This window comes from Bolinopsis microptera, chromosome 3 (genome assembly GCF_026151205.1).
Source record: "Bolinopsis microptera isolate Bmic1 chromosome 3, MBARI_Bmic_1.0, whole genome shotgun sequence".
Taxonomy (NCBI): Eukaryota; Metazoa; Ctenophora; class Tentaculata; order Lobata; family Bolinopsidae; genus Bolinopsis; species Bolinopsis microptera.
Genome location: NC_087074.1, coordinates 18,982,049 through 18,998,502, shown reverse-complemented (window position 1 = coordinate 18,998,502; position 16,454 = coordinate 18,982,049). Strand labels below are relative to the sequence as shown.

Sequence of the window (16,454 nt, the reverse complement as noted above, 5' to 3'; positions counted from 1 at the left end):
ATTTCTGTCTCAAATAATCAATGGAACTTATTTCAAATGTGTAAAAGTAAGGATGGTTCAAATATTTGATAAAATTACACAGATCTAAAACGAACAAATATTTACCCTTTTCCCTTCATCTTTTATAAAAACGCACCTAACAGATGATAAAAACATAATACAAAACAGTTGGTATTTGATGAGTCCAAAAACTTAAAGAAATGAAATGGTATATCAAAATATTATTCATAGCTTTTCTCCCGATTTTCCATGCTTCGGTTTATCATGCTTGTTGCTTTTTGTTCTCACTGTTTTGCAGATTCCTCAAAATACCAGAAAATCGGGATGACTGAACATAAACAATGTCAGCTGTAGCTAAAAAAGTTTAAATACGACAAAATATCAAATAATCTTAGTAATACAAAAGTCAAACAGTAAAAACGAGAAAGTTCATGCACAGAACACGGTACAGGATGGTACGGGAATTAGTCCTCGTTCACGGCTTTTAAGAAACGATCAGCACTTCTATGAAGCCTTCCCTGAGCTAACTTTAAGCTGTACCTCGTCAGACAATAAAGTTTTAAAATAAAAATTCGGTAATATCTCGATTAAAATATTGTAAAATTGTTCAGATGGGATATCCTGTTGAAGATACAAGCCCCGCTCCTAATTCTACCCGAGAGTTTCCACAACAACAACTCAGCTGTTGTGATTATGGATCTCGGACAGGTAATATTCTTCATAACATAACTCTTATCACCAAATACTTTATCTCAAAATTAATAACATCATAATTATGGTAATTACGCTTGATATTTCAAAAATGTTCTCAGGAAATCGGAAAAAAATAGATATCAAAGTATTTTTCATCAGCCTGTCAGAATCATTCCTAATGTCATCATTAAAATGCTCTCCATTCCCCATTTGAGTGATAAAAAAACTGTGAAAATTAAAAAGTTATTTATTATTTGCGGAGACTAAAGTGTTCACATTCGAAATTGAAACTAGAGCCACTGGTTTCATCAAAAGAACTTGAGTACAAGCAAGGCCGGTTTTCTAAATATAAAATGTGAACATAATAGTTCTAACATAATGGCATCAGTAAAAAGTTATCTCAAAGTACACAATGGTAAAGATAAGAAACAGATAAAAAAGAACGAAGGCAATATTTTCGTCAATATGCCCGAAACCTAAACCATTCCTTAGTAGTCCTTGATGAACTTTAGTCTCAATTCATCCAGCCCAGTCAATTGACCTACTAGACACCGTAAATAATCCACTATTCGGACGGTTCTGATTAATGTTCACATCATCCAACAAGCTTGCTTTATAGCGAGTATTAAGCTTTGGTTATCTGGCTGTTTCAGGTCTTCAAAATGCTCACTGATTTCTGGTTCAATACCAGGAACAGGAGCAAATTGTTTCAAACAAAGTGAAACGATCAAACTATCTGAAATAAAGCTCAATGTAGGGCCTAACATCAAGGATTGACCCCACAAGAAACTCAAGGTCAGCTCAATCGTTCCACTTTGGAAAACAAACATCAACAATAAAAAGGAGAGCACACTTCAAAGTCTCAGCTCTCATCAGCAGTAGTTTCATAATCATCCGAAGTGATGTAACTCTTCATATCAGGCGGGGTAGGCTCAGGTACACTCTTAATACTGCTACTCCCATCAGGCTTGTAGAAAGTGTTGGTGGTGTCCCCGCTACTCAGTTCAGCTAGCCCCACCAGAGAGAAACAATACTTCCTGAACTCCAGGTTGACAGCTGCGTAGATCAGGGGGTTGGACACTATGTTGATAGCAGCAAAGTAGAAGGAGAGGGTACGCCACCAGGCGGGCAGGAAGATTCCGAAGTTACTGAGGCAGGCTATGAGGTAGGGGAAGTAGGAGAAGATGAAGGTTAGACAGATCATAGGGATCGCCTTGATGGTACGGGTGGGGAGGTGCTTCTTTTTGTTTGCCTCCGGGACCTTGATGCTGCCTCGGTAGCTGATCTTGTTGTCGATCCTGGCAGAGGTCTTGTAGATAGATATCAGGATGAAGATGTTGGTGGTGGTGATGACAAACATCGGGAAGATATTCAGGCATACGTTCAGCAGGGCGATTAGGGCAATCTGGGATATTTTTAATGTTAATATCTGATATTATGCTCGCATAATATGCATTTATATTTTTTGCCATGCAATTTATGTAATGGTTTGTTATAATATGCAGTCATTCAGTCTGATGATTACAACTTTGTGCAGTCAAGCAGTCCTCATCTTGATTGCACAGTATGCTAAGAATTTATTATTTTGTCATCAAAAATTGGCTGTGACTTTCTGTTACCGGATAACTGATTCCATGAAAAGTCGAATTGGGTGAACGTAATTTTGCCCAATATTAAGCCTGAATTCGGAATCACTTCTCCTAACGAGTCAAACCCTATAAATCGTACCGAGTCAAGGGACGGTTATCTTAGTGTTTTAGTGTTGATGGGATGCAGAGCGAAGAACATAGTTTGTAAATTGGGGTTCATGGTCAGCCATAGTAGCAACACCTGTACAGTACTAACACCCAGTAACACCCTGGTAACACCCGGTAACACCCGGTAACACCCAGTAACACCCGGTAACACCTAGTAACACCCGGTAACACCCTGGTAACACCCGGTAACACCCGGTAACAGCTAGTAACACATATGGACGTACCTTGTAGATGGGCGGTTGTGCGTTGGCCATGTTCGCTGAGTTGCAGGATTGTGTGTACGGATCGTACCTGTAATATTCAGAGTTTCAGAAACCATGTTTGTTCAATTTATATTAATCCAACCTTTCTTTATTCTCGATAGCAATGAAAGTCGAATGATAATCAAACTTTGAGTAGTAAAGTAAACTATATTAGAGAGTCTCTTTTGAAGAAACGGTACTGTAAAATATACCTAATGTTAAGGAGTAAAAAAAAATATTGTAAAGTGAACATACCACGGTAAGAAGTCCAGAGCGGAGAAGAAGAAGGGAAGGATGGTGATGGAGAACCAGAGAACAGCAAGACCAACATACCAGGGCTTCAAGTTGTGGCGAAATGAGCGACTCACTGCTCCTGAAAATGATATTGTGTGTTAGATTACCTGGTAAATAGTAGCAATACCTAGTATCACCTAGTAAAACCTAGGTCCTAGTGACATACTCATAAGTCACTGTGTAACTATGTCAGTCCATTACTTAACATTACTTTACTTTAGATTCAGTCTAAAGTATTTGATCATCAACTGAATGATATCATATTATAATATGAATGCCATGCTTCATGGTATAGAAAAACCTGTCAGACAACAACAGAACCTATTAGGAACGAACCAAGTACGATAGAGTGCAAACAGAGAAGAGTACAGGGAAACCTAACCAAACTAAAGTACAGTTTCTCTTTAAAACAACCTGGCACACACCACTAGACACAATGGATCTTATCCACCCTGTAATTCTAGATAATACAGAGCGGACAGATCCTAGAAGAAAGAGATCCTAGAAGAAAGAGATCCTAGAAGAAAGAGATCCTAGAATAACACAGACAAGACAAAAGAGAGGGAGAGAGAGAGAGTAACTGCCGTACTAACCGACAATAAGTGACAGTCTGTAGCAAGACAGGACCACCAGTGTGATTATCTCCACGACATTAGGCACCAGACTCATCCACCCGTTAATAAAGCACATCCCGTACCCCAACACCCAGCTTCCGTGCAGGAGATTCGTCTGAAAATACAGTGAGGTGAGAAGTGGGAACCCTTGGAGTCAGGTGAGAAGTGGGAACCCTTGGAGTAACCTTCATCCTCTGTGTGACAGTTGTAGGGAGGGTAAGTAGTCAGTAACTATAATTGGAGGCACTCTCCCTGAGTGTCACAGTGTCACAGTGGTCGGCGTGTTAACGGCACTATGTCGGGCAGGTACTCGTATGTGTGCTCTGTGTGTATGTCATTACGGAGTACGGATTGTAGTGAATATTTTGAAACTGACTTGAATTTTCAAGAAAGTAGAGTTGTGTGGGATTGCAATAAACAAATCCGGTAAAAACAGCTGTAACTGATATTTCATTCGTTTCCTAGTTTGAATTGAAGTTTGAGCTGTTTGCTAGAGGCAGAAAGTGTGATGTTTACTGTGATTACTAAAAGGTGTGAAGTGTTAATGAAGCGTACTTGAAGTTAGTTCAAGTGTTAATGAAGCTGAATTGCACATACCAGAGCTGGAAGGTAGAAGAGAAGTGCTATCAACATGTCTGAAACGGCCACATTCTTCACCAACAGTAGCGTTATCTTGTCCATTCTGAGAGCATTGTGCACCAGTGACCTGTAAAAGCGACCTTGGTTACAAACCACAAATAGGACTAACACAATATGATATTATGAAGCTTACAGCAACAATAGTAATCAAGTAATTTCGCCAAAATATCAGGATCTAGTTGAATTGGCGAAATTATTTGGAATTTGGAGTAATTTTTTATTAGTTTATGATTGATGCAATGGCACTATTTACTGATGGTTAAAAATATTTCAAACTGCTGACTTACCCGTAAAGTACGATCGTGTTTCCTCCGATGCTGACAAACAAGATGACGATGTTCAAAATCACAAGGAAATATCTTGCAAAGGAACTCATTATCATGTCGATATGGATCGCATTATCGATCGAGGTCTGGTTTACATCAAACATGATACAGCTGTGTCTAATTGTGAGAAGTGGTTAGAAACACGATTATTAAATATATGCAAATTATAAAATGTGCAATTATTAATTAATGTGTAAACTAAAAGCATGTACTACAATCATACAAAATAAAAACTGTTAAATTCATCAGTTCAGGTAACAACCCCTTAATGCATTACAAATTATTGCACTCTAAATTTAAAATGAACGTAGGAGTCAGGACTGATCACACAGTAATTATTGCAAATGAAGGAAATCCCAGGTACAACCTGTTGATATCTCCAGTTACAACTGCAGTTTCTTTAACGGAAAGGGGTCAAATGAGGTAATATCTGACGTCATGGAATATCCGCAACAGAGTAGCTCAATATGTCATAATACTTGGACAAATTGGGCGGCCCTGATGATTACACGGTAGCAAGCTACGGTAATTGAGAAGGTCATGTATTAAAGCACATTATATACGACAATAAGGGGTGTTAACGGCAAACAAGACAAATGTATCTTTAAAAAAGAGTGCATGATGCACTGACGGATGCGTATCAAACAACCGCACGCAAATTCCGAGAATTTCTGCCGAAAATACCAAGGCCCACTGCAGATAGCAGATGTTTTAGACAAGTACAGAATTACTAAAACCGCCATCAAGGAAACCAGCAGGAGCTTCTCTGATATTATACAGATATTATAGCCCTCTAGAAACAAGGAAACCAAGAATGAGGGTTGCAACACGTGCGGTACCCATTTAGAAGTCAGATACTGCACGTGCAAATAGACGTGACGAACAGTGCGGTAAGCCTGAAAACGGTTACTGTGGCGACTATTTTAGGAGCTGTGAAAACTCTGCGGAAGAGTACTTACCGACATAGCTGACCACGATTTTATGGTAGACTGTATTATATAGAGTTAGACGTTTCCGGCCGATGGAGGTTTATACCGACACAATCTGACAGTAGCGTCTACAAAAAGAAACCTGGTAAGCTGAAGTAGTAAAGTAGTGGCTACGGATCCAGACACGGCTATATTATAAGATATTATAGAGAACAGAGTTAAGTTTAGACACGGATACTGTATAGTTGTAGAGACATCTCACTTTACCTAAAGATAACTTCGCACATTGCAGAATTGTTACGGTGTATGGTATTACTAGAAGGTCCAGGTGTTTTAAATTCACTAGATCTACAATGGACCGTGCTGTCGTCTGTCAACAATACTGTTTTAGACTTCACTCTATCTACAATTGCATGTGTTAAACTCTTTGGGGTGGTATCTTCTGCTACCTTACCGATGACTATTGGATTGCCGTTCAATTTTAAAAGAACCTATTTTTCGTCAATTTAAGGTTTTAAAGCTACCACTAACTGACTAAGAGAGGCAGAGCAAGCAAAGGGTGCCGTGTAGCTGTCATTCAGCACAAACACGCTAAAAACAAGATGTACAATGATACGAATAGAATGAAGGTCGCAACAACTGTAGTAATAGAGTAATAGTGTGCTATATATCCAAATTCACACCCTGTGCTGCATAAGAGTTAACTAGGTGTTGTGCAAGAGGAAACTGCGAGCCAGATGCTGTGAGTCTGATGCTATTTTCAGTCTGAAAGGGAGGGGGAACTCCCTTCAAGGCGAGCCTCTCTTTTCAAAAGAGTACAACCATTAGCGGTCCACATTTTGATAAAGAGTACAACTTGGCGGCCCACTTGATGAAGAGTACAACTCAACGGCCCACTTGATAAAGACCAGTTTTTGATATGCTGCTGCCGAGATTTATCGGCTGTCACATTAAAAAAGCATGTTGAGCTCTGGAGGACACGTTCATTTGATGCTTCAAGTCAACACCTTTAAAAAACTTCAAAGAGGACAATGTGTTAAACATTGTTGGGAGGAGAACTCCGCTCAAAACATTAAACCATTGTAAACTGAACTTTTACCAATAGTTTGTTTAAGAAATAGAGAAAAACAATGAGAAACAATGAGTCGGCACGTAAAGAGACTTAATATAGAATATAATGTTGAATGAAACGCATGTAAAATGGCAAAGTCTAGATTGATAATTATAATAATTGATGAAATGAAGTAGAACAATGACACAACTGATGTTGCAACACCTTAAGAACTGTAATGATCCGCTCAAACTTCTAAAGTCAAGACCGCCATATGCCAAACCTTTGCCACAATTGAAATCATCTCTAAAAATATAAGCACAGTTGCACAACTGAGATAATATTGAACAATGCACATGAGAAAATCTACGAATGACCCGTCTAAATCAAGAAGAATCCGTATTACTCAACTCTAGAATCCTTCGAGATCAAGAGCAAGACGTCGAGCGCTGCGCTGACTAATAGCTGTAGGGTGCAATGTGCAACCTGTTGAAAAGCGCGACAATCATGCTCTAATTTTCCGCTTATTCTGTCGCTTTAATGCTTAGTTTTACCGGTAATTCTATCGGAGGAGGTAAACTTCACACCGAGGTGTTTTCATCGACAGGCTGTGTTGCAGTGGCACTAATTCATTTCACAATTGAACTCGCAAAACGTAGAAAACGGAACGGCTGACTGTGTAAAATAAGAAAACCCGAGCCGTCCCATACAACCCCCAACTTGTGTAAATGTGTGACAGATGCGCTCCAGCCAAGAGGGCGACAAATTGCAAAACAGTTACACCGAAAAGACAGCACTAAAACGAGAGTTTACACCGAGTCCTCGCAGAGTCCAACTAATTCTTATACCAAGTGACATCAGTCTAACACAAAACAAGGTGATTTGTTGAACGCACTGCAGTGTCCAGTCTTGTTTCTATGGCTACACAGCGAGTCTTGTAACTATGGACACAGCGCGGGTGACTTGTCACCCTTACGTGTTGCCACCTAGTTAGCCTAATCCTCGTCCTGGTGGGCCGGCCTGTTTTAACCTGTACACTTGGTTAGACAGAGCCTACTGGTTTTCAGGGCGGCAATTAGAGTGGAAATAGACAGCTACCTGGGAGGTTGGAGTGGAAATAGACAGGAGCTGGTGAAGTTTTAGCACCTCGTTGGGGGAGCGTGAGTAGCGAGGGTTACTACTTACTAGGTAGGGTTACTAGGTAACATTAAGTGAGGAGAAGCGTCGCTAGGTAACATTAAGTGAGGAGAAGCGTCGCTAGGTAAGGCTTAGCGAGGAGAAGCGTCGCTAGGTAAGGCTTAGCGAGGGAGGCGATGCTCGGGTACACTGAGCTGTTAACTTGGCTACCTAGTGACAACCGTACTCGTAGAGTAAAGCATTACAAATCTACGAACTACCCCGACACCACTGACCTCTCTAGAGAGAGAGAGAGAGAGAGAGAGAGAGAGAGAGAAAGAACTCTGCAGTAATATAACGAATCGCATGTAATTATCCCTCCAATTATTTGTTGAGATTCACCCTCTGTTCATAAGAGCTGCAAGTTGACGTTGTAACTCAACTAGAGTTGCTACTCTGCTCCTTCATCAATATTTGCATCACTTCTAGAGTTGCAACTGTCAAACTGAAATAGCAAGTTATTAAACAAGGGGGAGGACTGATTATGTCAACACTGATCCAGGTCAGGATATCATCATTATAACGTAGATCAGAAGATCATGAAGCAGGCCCAGTGACCCAAAGGCTTCTCCCAAAATTAGTTGCATCTCCGGCCCTACTCCTAATACGGATATAGGAAAAGGGAGCACGTTAGTAGGAAGGTCTGACTTTTAGTTACAAGAAGTAAAGTTTCAATCTTTCAATGCACAGTTTTGTGTATCAGAAATAAGAAGACGGTCAAAAATTAAATGCTCGCTTGGTTTCGTTGTTGAAACGTTGACCGTGAATATGCCACTTGAAGAACTGTCCGTCCCGGACGCAAGAAACAAAGTAGCTGTAAAAAAGTATATAATACGTCTAAAAAGTTACCATCAATAAGCAGTACACTACTGCTATAAAGTAACCAACCGTGACAATAAGATAATCAAGCGAGCTATATCAAAAGTGAGTTAATCCCCAGAGGATATCAAATGATATAGCAATCCAACAAAAGACTGTCACACTCACTATAAGACGTGAAGTAAGAAGGATGATTCGGTCTAAAGCACTACACAGGTGTATATTCCTGATAAGGAACTGAAACATCGAGTTAAGGGTCGTCTTACTACACACTTGTACGATGTGTCAGACGTACAGATATCAGAGGAATCCTACCAAATATGCGGATAATCACGTGATGCCCGGGTAACGCACGGGGCCTCCTGCTTTATGCTCCCAGACAAGTCACTCTCCTGTACTGGGGCGAGTGAGCCTAGGTTTCTGAAGAACCTGGAGTGTGAGGTCCTGCAGCAGATTTGGTAGAGGCAAACTCATGGTGTGAAGTGTAACCTGAAGTACTATTAACCTAGTTACCAGGATAGAGTGGGTGGAGCTCACACTAGACAATAACTGCAGAGCTACCTTGCTGCTTATCAACCAGACTAATCTGTGAGCGAGTCTATTGATTAGCATAGTTATTTTGAAGAGCTGTACCACACTAACATAGACAGCTCGACACTCAACATAATATGGCAAATATGCAAGGTTATGGAGACAGAACCGTAATGCTCGAGCACTGAAGCCAGGATAAGCAGAGCAAGACCGAACTTGCTAGTATACGGCCCTCTTCCTCTCTCCTTCCCCTACACTAGTCCAGCTGAGGCTGGCTTCTGATACTTGCTAGGCTTTACTTTTGTCTGCTGCTTCCTCTCATGATATGAATGAGAAGATTCAGACTATTGTTCTCAAGTTTCGTCATTGGAGACCCACCTATTATTAATAACCCCTTCTAGTGACGGTTCTATATTATGTGAGCTGAACCTTCTAAATTTATGAGACATCTTATCTGAGGTGATAGCTGCTGAGTTATTCTTAACAGTAGTGGTTTTAGATCTATATTACGAGGGAGATCTGTTATAACTTTATAACGATCTTAATTTTTCCCACAGATTCAACCTCTTGTTTTTTCCTTCCCAGTTCCCACCTTGTCATCACGATTATCAATCAGCCAGGATAAAGTGACAATTTAAATTCATCACACGAGTTTCAACACCATCAACTAATCGGTTGACAGAATATATATTTATCCTGATCTGAAGTGACCGATGAGAGATGTTATCAAAACAAGTGAATCAGCACAAGTGTCAGTCATTAAGCGGCACCGAGATTGCAATCTAAATGAGCACTTATCTCGGGGATATATGTGCCCTGTCATTAGAGGTTGTCTGTAAAGGCCTGGCAAAACTAATGGTGTTTGACAAGGAGTCGCCCCTCCTCTCTTTTTATCTCCTTTTGCTGGTGGCAACTTCTGAAGAGCTATGATAGAAAGACATCAACGTTGATCTGGTGGCAAAGTAATTTGTAGCTGACACCTTTCATGCAACCATCATCAAGTTTTATCTGATCAAATGAAGTAAATTATCCATCAAAAGAATACCAACTTGTATGAATAACTGATTGAATTTGTGATCTAAAAGTACGACAAACGTTTTCACGCTCGAGCAACCGAAGCAAAAAACTGTGCGTAACATTAAACAGAGGTTTATTACAGCTTTACAGTCACAACAATAGTATACACCCAGCTTTAAACAAAACAGCAGTAAAACACGCGTCTGGTTACGAAGTGAGGTGATAAAAAGTTGGGGATGTAGGCCAGACCAATCAACTACCTGACTTGCAGTCTTATAGGTATTTAACAATCACCAGAGTTGTAGTGTCACTCCGCAGGCAATCAAGCTGCTATTAACAACTCTCGATTGAGTTGAATAGATATACTGTCTAGGAATTTCCTTAGACGAGGAATGATACTTCAGTAAAATCCTATCCTTAGGTCAGTTTAAAGGTATGGTCCCCAATTTGGAGCCTTTGCTAACAGCATAATTGGGTGAAACATTTTTAAAGGTCTCTTGAGTGACGGCTAAGTAGAATTAAGGCGTCGTTAATTTTTGGTTGTATAGATTAGATCTAAATTGGCTTCATAGTTCATATACCTACAAAGTTAAATAATATAATCGATAATATACTTGAAAAACATAGAAAGCAAAGATTCCACAAAAATGCAATTCCCACTTCAGAAGCCAGTACGACACGCAAAGCCAAGATGATGTTATGAAATAAAGCCACAGTGCCATATTATCAAGTAAAAAACATCAAGAAGACAAAATGTGATAACCTACTAATAAAGTTGGGCATCGGAAAACTAGACTTTTTAACAATGGACAGGAGAAAGGATTCATTATGTCGAATTTGACCGTTTGATTATTAATGTGCGGTGCTACAAAAGTGCGCGATGTCGTTAAGTAACCGTTTATTACGACAGAATATTATGTTCAGAGAATCAGTATAATTATGGAGTGGAGGCTTTGAAACTGAATTTGCTCGACAATGATTGGAATTTATAGTTCCCAAGTCTGGGCAGAATCCTTAGAGAAACGGCTAAGCTAAAACCACTCCTTTCTGAATAAAAGAATAAAATCGACAACAGCGCTATTTATCGACAACAATAGCGATAAATGGCGAATAAATGGCGCGGGCGACCGATAAGGAGACTATTACATAACGCACGCTTGGTCACTCAGTGATAAAGGATTTATTAACAGTAACGTTTTAACACCATATCAGTTTTATATATATGATACTGGTATAGATAATAGTTTCAATCTATTTGTGGATAGCACGTGAACTCACGAAGTTCCCTCTCACCCTCATGCGAAAAGTTCGCCCACAAAAGTAACATTTAAAGGTATGACGGCATGTTGACCTTAGCCCACGTGCCAAAAACATGTAAAACAAGTTGCACGTGCTTAAAACAAGTTGCACGTGCTGCTTGTATTGGGTGTCGAGATGTGGCTGAGTGAGGAGCAGGCACAATGTCAGGCTCTTATTAGATTGGCAGGTGTCATCGGTCTATACTTACACTAATGGCCGTTTTGTTCAACTTTTCGGCTTATTGCCTCTGAACCAGTGTGGAAATTTGGAGACAACTTCCGGAATATGTTGTGCATTGCACTGTGACACCATGAAGTCGCATGCAAACAACGTGGTAGCTCACTAGGTCTTGTCACTTGGGCGGGTCTATGGGTATTGGATTGTAGGTCTATCAGTCTATTCGGAAAATTTTGTAGATGAAACATCGAAAACATGTCATGTTTGATACTGTAATCATAACATACCTTAACTGGGTATATTAGATTTCGGGTAGTTGATGAGGAAACTATAATTGTATCGGCATTCCATTATTAAGTAAAACATAAAAATCAACCAAAGCCCTGATTTGTCAGTGAGATCTCACTTTCCAATAGCCATTCACAATGTGTCTAACTATAGTAACTGATAGTCGGTATTATCTAGAATAAACTATTAAAATATCGAAGCTGAGACGTTGAATTTACTAGGTTTCAAAATGGGTGTCTATGATTCAATTCCAATTCGCAACTTAAAAACTCACCCGTGCCCACAAGAGCTGTGATCACTTCTCACCTTTGTTTTAAAAAACCCACTCTCCCAGGTGGTGATAGATAACATGAGCGGGTTCCGGCCCCACCCCAGACCAGACATCCTCTCCAGACCAGACAACCACTCCAGATCTGATACCCACACCAGGTCTGATACTAACGGATCTGACTCTGCGTTCAGTACCCCTCCATCTACTCCTAATAACTCTCTACCTGATATCCCTGCTTACTTCAACCCTCCTCCTCTCATTACCCAGCCTCATTCCAACTACCCTTCCAGTTCTAGAAATATTTGTGAGTACTTACGTGAAATAAACGAATAACAATTTGATCTGAGTTTAAGTTGTTAGCCGGGACAGGATGGAGTATTGAGAGCAACAAAACCTGCAATGGAAAGTGGAAATAAGGGTAATAAGCAGGTATTGAGCAGAGCAACAAAACCTGCAATGGAAATAAGGGTAATAAACAGACCTGTGGCTGGAGACTTTCTCAAAACATTAGTGTTGTGATTAGTTAATGTCTACAAATAAAAATGAGAAAACGTGTTAAGTTGTTATAACAAAGTGTCTATACTCCTTCGTATGGCTTGTTTCTTTTGTCTCCTTTCAATTCTTAGTTCTGTATTTGGAGGAGGCACTTAAAAGTGATGTTAACTCTAAATATTGAACTACCGCTCTACAAATTTTAACTCGTGATTAGACATAAGGGTAAATATCCTCGACATAAACTACCTCGTAATAACGTAATAGTTACAGTTTTGAAGCAAATAGCAATACTAGTTCAAAAGTAAAAGTTCTCGAATAACAAATAAAATAAAAGCGTTCTCATCTGGGATACCCTCGGAACCAGGAACAATCCAGAACCTTCCACTGAACCAGGAGTGATCTAATAACGAACAACTAGAAACCCTCCCTCTACTGCGTATATTGTGGGATTAATACCTCTTAGAGAACGCTCTGCCGACTACTAAAGAAATAGTGACAACTGTAAATCATACGAGCTGGACCCCGTATAATAATTAAACTCGGTAATTACTACCCTGTCAAATCTCATATATAATAGTTAATGTTAAGCTTTATGATAATGATAGAATGCTGTTAATGCTCCCTGTCATTAGCAAGCGTCATCAATAATCATTAATATCAATTAGCATATCAGACATTAATACATTACAGTGCAGACTTAATGGAGCTTAACAGTATTATGGATCATAATGACACTCTTAAATGAAGAGAGCAAATATCTCCGGTTTAGCAACGTCAGTGTAAATAATATTATACTGTATCAACCATGATACCCTATTTAAGCATAATAATTAGTATGTACAGTCTAATGTAGAAGATGGGCTGCAGTTAACTCTAAAAACCTCTAAAAGTGTTTTCTAATCAGCTTTTATCTAACCCTAATCTCTTATCAGCACCAGGAAGTGCTAGTACCAACGTGGACACCCTTTACGAGACGTTCTCACTGCAGCTCAGTGACTTGAAGGTACATGCGGGCATGTTCGAGGACATGATACAATGTGATCTTCAGAACAAGGGCAAGATCATGGACAGGTTAGTTTCAGGATGGGTTCGTTTAATGGTGACCTCTCACTTCTGGTAGATCTGATTTAAAACAGCCTCTGAAAAGTAGATCCTACTCTTTCACTAGATTAGACCTGAATAGTGAATATTATGTAACAACAAGCAACCCCCTGCTATAAACCCCCCCTCCTACTTTTAACTCTCCCCCCCCCTATTATAACCGCACTCCCACCATCTAACCAGGTTATCACTGGACATGAAGCTGGAGAGAAGGCTGGTGTTTTCTCTGGACCCTCTACATCCTAACATCCTCATATCTGCTAACGTGCCCAAACTTGCCTTCCAACTAGACGTCGACAATATGAAGTGAGTTAACAACCTTTCTATCATGTCAATATATGTTATATATTCTCCTATTAAGAAATTTGTTATAGAAATCGATAAAAGCGATGCTATTTTTTATGGCGTATGAGAAAGAAAAGATCAGACGGTTCACTTCAATATGACGCTACGTCCGTTTACAGTGAGAAAACTAACAGGCAGTCAATTGCTATAATCACGTTATATTATACAGTTTCTTTTTCTATCGGCTTTAATGAGGTCATCTGGCTGTTATGATGTTATATCCCCAAATTGTTGTTTTGCTAAATTATCTAAACAAGGTCGCTTCAGTGTTAACCGGTTTTGTCTAAAAAAATGTCTAAACTCTAAAATGAAAACTTTTGATAGCATGTGCATAATTTATATATTGTCTGAAAAATTTTTAAAGCTAGTCAGCATATATTAAGGTCTTTTATTAAACCGACGTGCGAAATATGTTCGGCCCAAAATGCTGCTACGATAATATATTGATAATATTATTATGAAGTTTATAGAAAATTGAAAAGTGTGGCGAAGAAATAGTAATAGTATAACTTGTGATACTGATAGCACTCTACTCTGCACTACTCCTTTAAATATGGATAGTCCTTGAGTGATGTTGCGTATTTCATCTTTCTTCCAGTACCTTAGAATACAACCTGCTCTCGACTAGCCAATGGTCGCGGATTACATCATAAAATGTTATATAGTGTTGAATAATGAATTTTATACTACAAAAACTTTTTAAAGTACTCAAGTCTTACCCACGCACCAGCACACTAAGAAATCAGTCACGTTACCAGTAAAATCGTCATAGTACTATGACGACAAGCAGTATTATTGTTCTCTGAGATTCTTTAGAAAAAACGCAATATTTGTAGACATAACGTGATTTCTAGAATATATTTGTTCCCTATCAATCTAACAAATCCTGGTTTACTTGGGGTTATTTAAGGTCCAGAGATTGTTTCAGCTAGCATATTTCCATATTCTTTGTCCAACAGATGCAGATAGATTCAAGACTAGAAAGTCAACTAAAATAACATTACAGGTGTTTGGTACGAGCTCTAAGGAGCGTTAGATCGGGAGACAAGCCAGAGAGATTTGCTGGTCACGTGATACCAGAAGAGGATGAGGCAGGAGGGGTCCTCACTCCCATCATATCTGCTGTAAGTCGGAGACTGGTTTTATGAAACTTTGTGAGTTCTATTATGAATGTGAACGACTTGCTTTGTTGGAGAACTATGAATGTTAAATTATTAAGATTAAAGTCTAACAAAGAAACTACGTATCCTTGATACGCAGATCTATTGTGCCAACAACGCTAACAAATTACGGCAAAAGAAAGGGAAAACGATTACATCAGAATTCAAACGTGAATTCTAATGTGAAATCAGAAGGATATCGTTTGTCTGAGAAACTAGCCCTGTCCTACCTAGCTACCGTATCGGTTTACACATTAATCTAATGAGACGCATTTCATAGGTAGCTACATAAAGTCAAACAATGAGATTTGCTACTATTTACTAAACCCATTAACCGCAGAGTTTGCAAAGTTCAATGAAGCCAGAGACTCTGATGCAGGCACACTTGATTGATGTTAAGGTTCACATTGAGAAGATTAGTACGACTATCCAGCATGGTCATCAACTCGGTAAGTTATAATATTATATTAAGAGAAAGTGAGCATAACGTAACGCGGGTCAAATTTAATAGATCTACAATAAAGTTCCAGCTCCAAGACATGACTCTACTTAATTGAATCTTTAACATGAGTATCAACGTGGCACCGTGACGTGCTACAACTAATAAATCTTATTGTAAAGTGCTGTTTAATTATTGCTATTAGTAATTATTAATAGTAATTATTGACTTTATTTCTAGACACGAAAATGAATTTACGTTATCTAAAATGAATGTTACCATGTCATTACAAACTCATCTTTTATTTGACAACCTTCTGCATAATAATTCATGACCTTACACGCTTAAGAATTTGTTTGAGATTATAATTAATTTATCCTCATTAAAGAAAATCTATTGAAATAAAATATTTCCTTGTGTTTAACTTCCTTATCCTCTCATCAGACCTAGAACTACACATAGACGATGTCGAGTTAGCGTACACAAAACAACCCTTCGACTCAGAACTATCTCTTCTTATCTCTACTCTGACTATCTGTGATAGAACACAGCAGTTCCAGGATGAGTCATACATGATGGCTACGTCCTTCCCATTCGGTATAGTACTCTATATTATAGTACTCTATAGTACTCTATAGTACTCTATAGTACTCTATAGTACTCTATATTATAGTACTCTATAGTACTCTATAGTACTCTATAGTACTCTATAGTACTCTATATTATAGTACTCTATAGTACTCTATAGTACTCTATATAATAGTACTCTATAGTACTCTATAGTACTCTAT

The 16,454-nt window shown here is 39.0% G+C and overlaps 2 protein-coding genes across 4 annotated transcripts in view; one reads left to right on the top strand and one right to left on the bottom strand.

Moving 5' to 3' along the window:
• LOC134812141 (intermembrane lipid transfer protein VPS13D-like) overlaps window positions 1-16,454 on the top strand; it is a 99,131-nt gene that overhangs the window by 13,821 nt on the left and 68,856 nt on the right. For all 3 annotated transcript variants that reach the window (XM_063819361.1, XM_063819363.1, XM_063819360.1), the window contains exons 7-13: window positions 612-708; window positions 12,187-12,427; window positions 13,551-13,689; window positions 13,903-14,025; window positions 15,071-15,188; window positions 15,565-15,673; window positions 16,108-16,260. In XM_063819361.1, coding sequence (XP_063675431.1) covers window positions 612-708; window positions 12,187-12,427; window positions 13,551-13,689; window positions 13,903-14,025; window positions 15,071-15,188; window positions 15,565-15,673; window positions 16,108-16,260 — 980 coding nt within the window. The remainder of the gene's footprint in view (window positions 1-611; window positions 709-12,186; window positions 12,428-13,550; window positions 13,690-13,902; window positions 14,026-15,070; window positions 15,189-15,564; window positions 15,674-16,107; window positions 16,261-16,454) is intronic.
• On the bottom strand, window positions 28-4,678 carry LOC134812142 (green-sensitive opsin-1-like). Its single transcript, XM_063819364.1, has 6 exons — window positions 4,527-4,678; window positions 4,198-4,306; window positions 3,580-3,715; window positions 2,948-3,065; window positions 2,675-2,741; window positions 28-2,098 (listed from the first exon to the last, which is right to left on the bottom strand). The coding sequence occupies exons 1-6, from the start codon at window positions 4,667-4,669 to the stop codon at window positions 1,556-1,558; spliced, it is 1,116 nt and encodes a 371-aa protein (XP_063675434.1). The 5' UTR covers window positions 4,670-4,678; the 3' UTR covers window positions 28-1,555.

Bases quoted from the DNA above. Each gene is read 5' to 3' on its own strand.
- LOC134812142 (XM_063819364.1), bottom strand. From the start codon at position 4,669: ATGTTTGATGTAAACCAGACCTCGATCGATAATGCGATCCATATCGAC. The intron at 3,716-4,197 runs GTATGTGCAATT...CTGTATTTTCAG, and splicing joins TCTTCTACCTTCCAGCTCTG to ACGAATCTCCTGCACGGAAG. The intron at 2,742-2,947 runs GTATGTTCACTT...TGAATATTACAG, and splicing joins GCTCTGGACTTCTTACCGTG to GTACGATCCGTACACACAAT.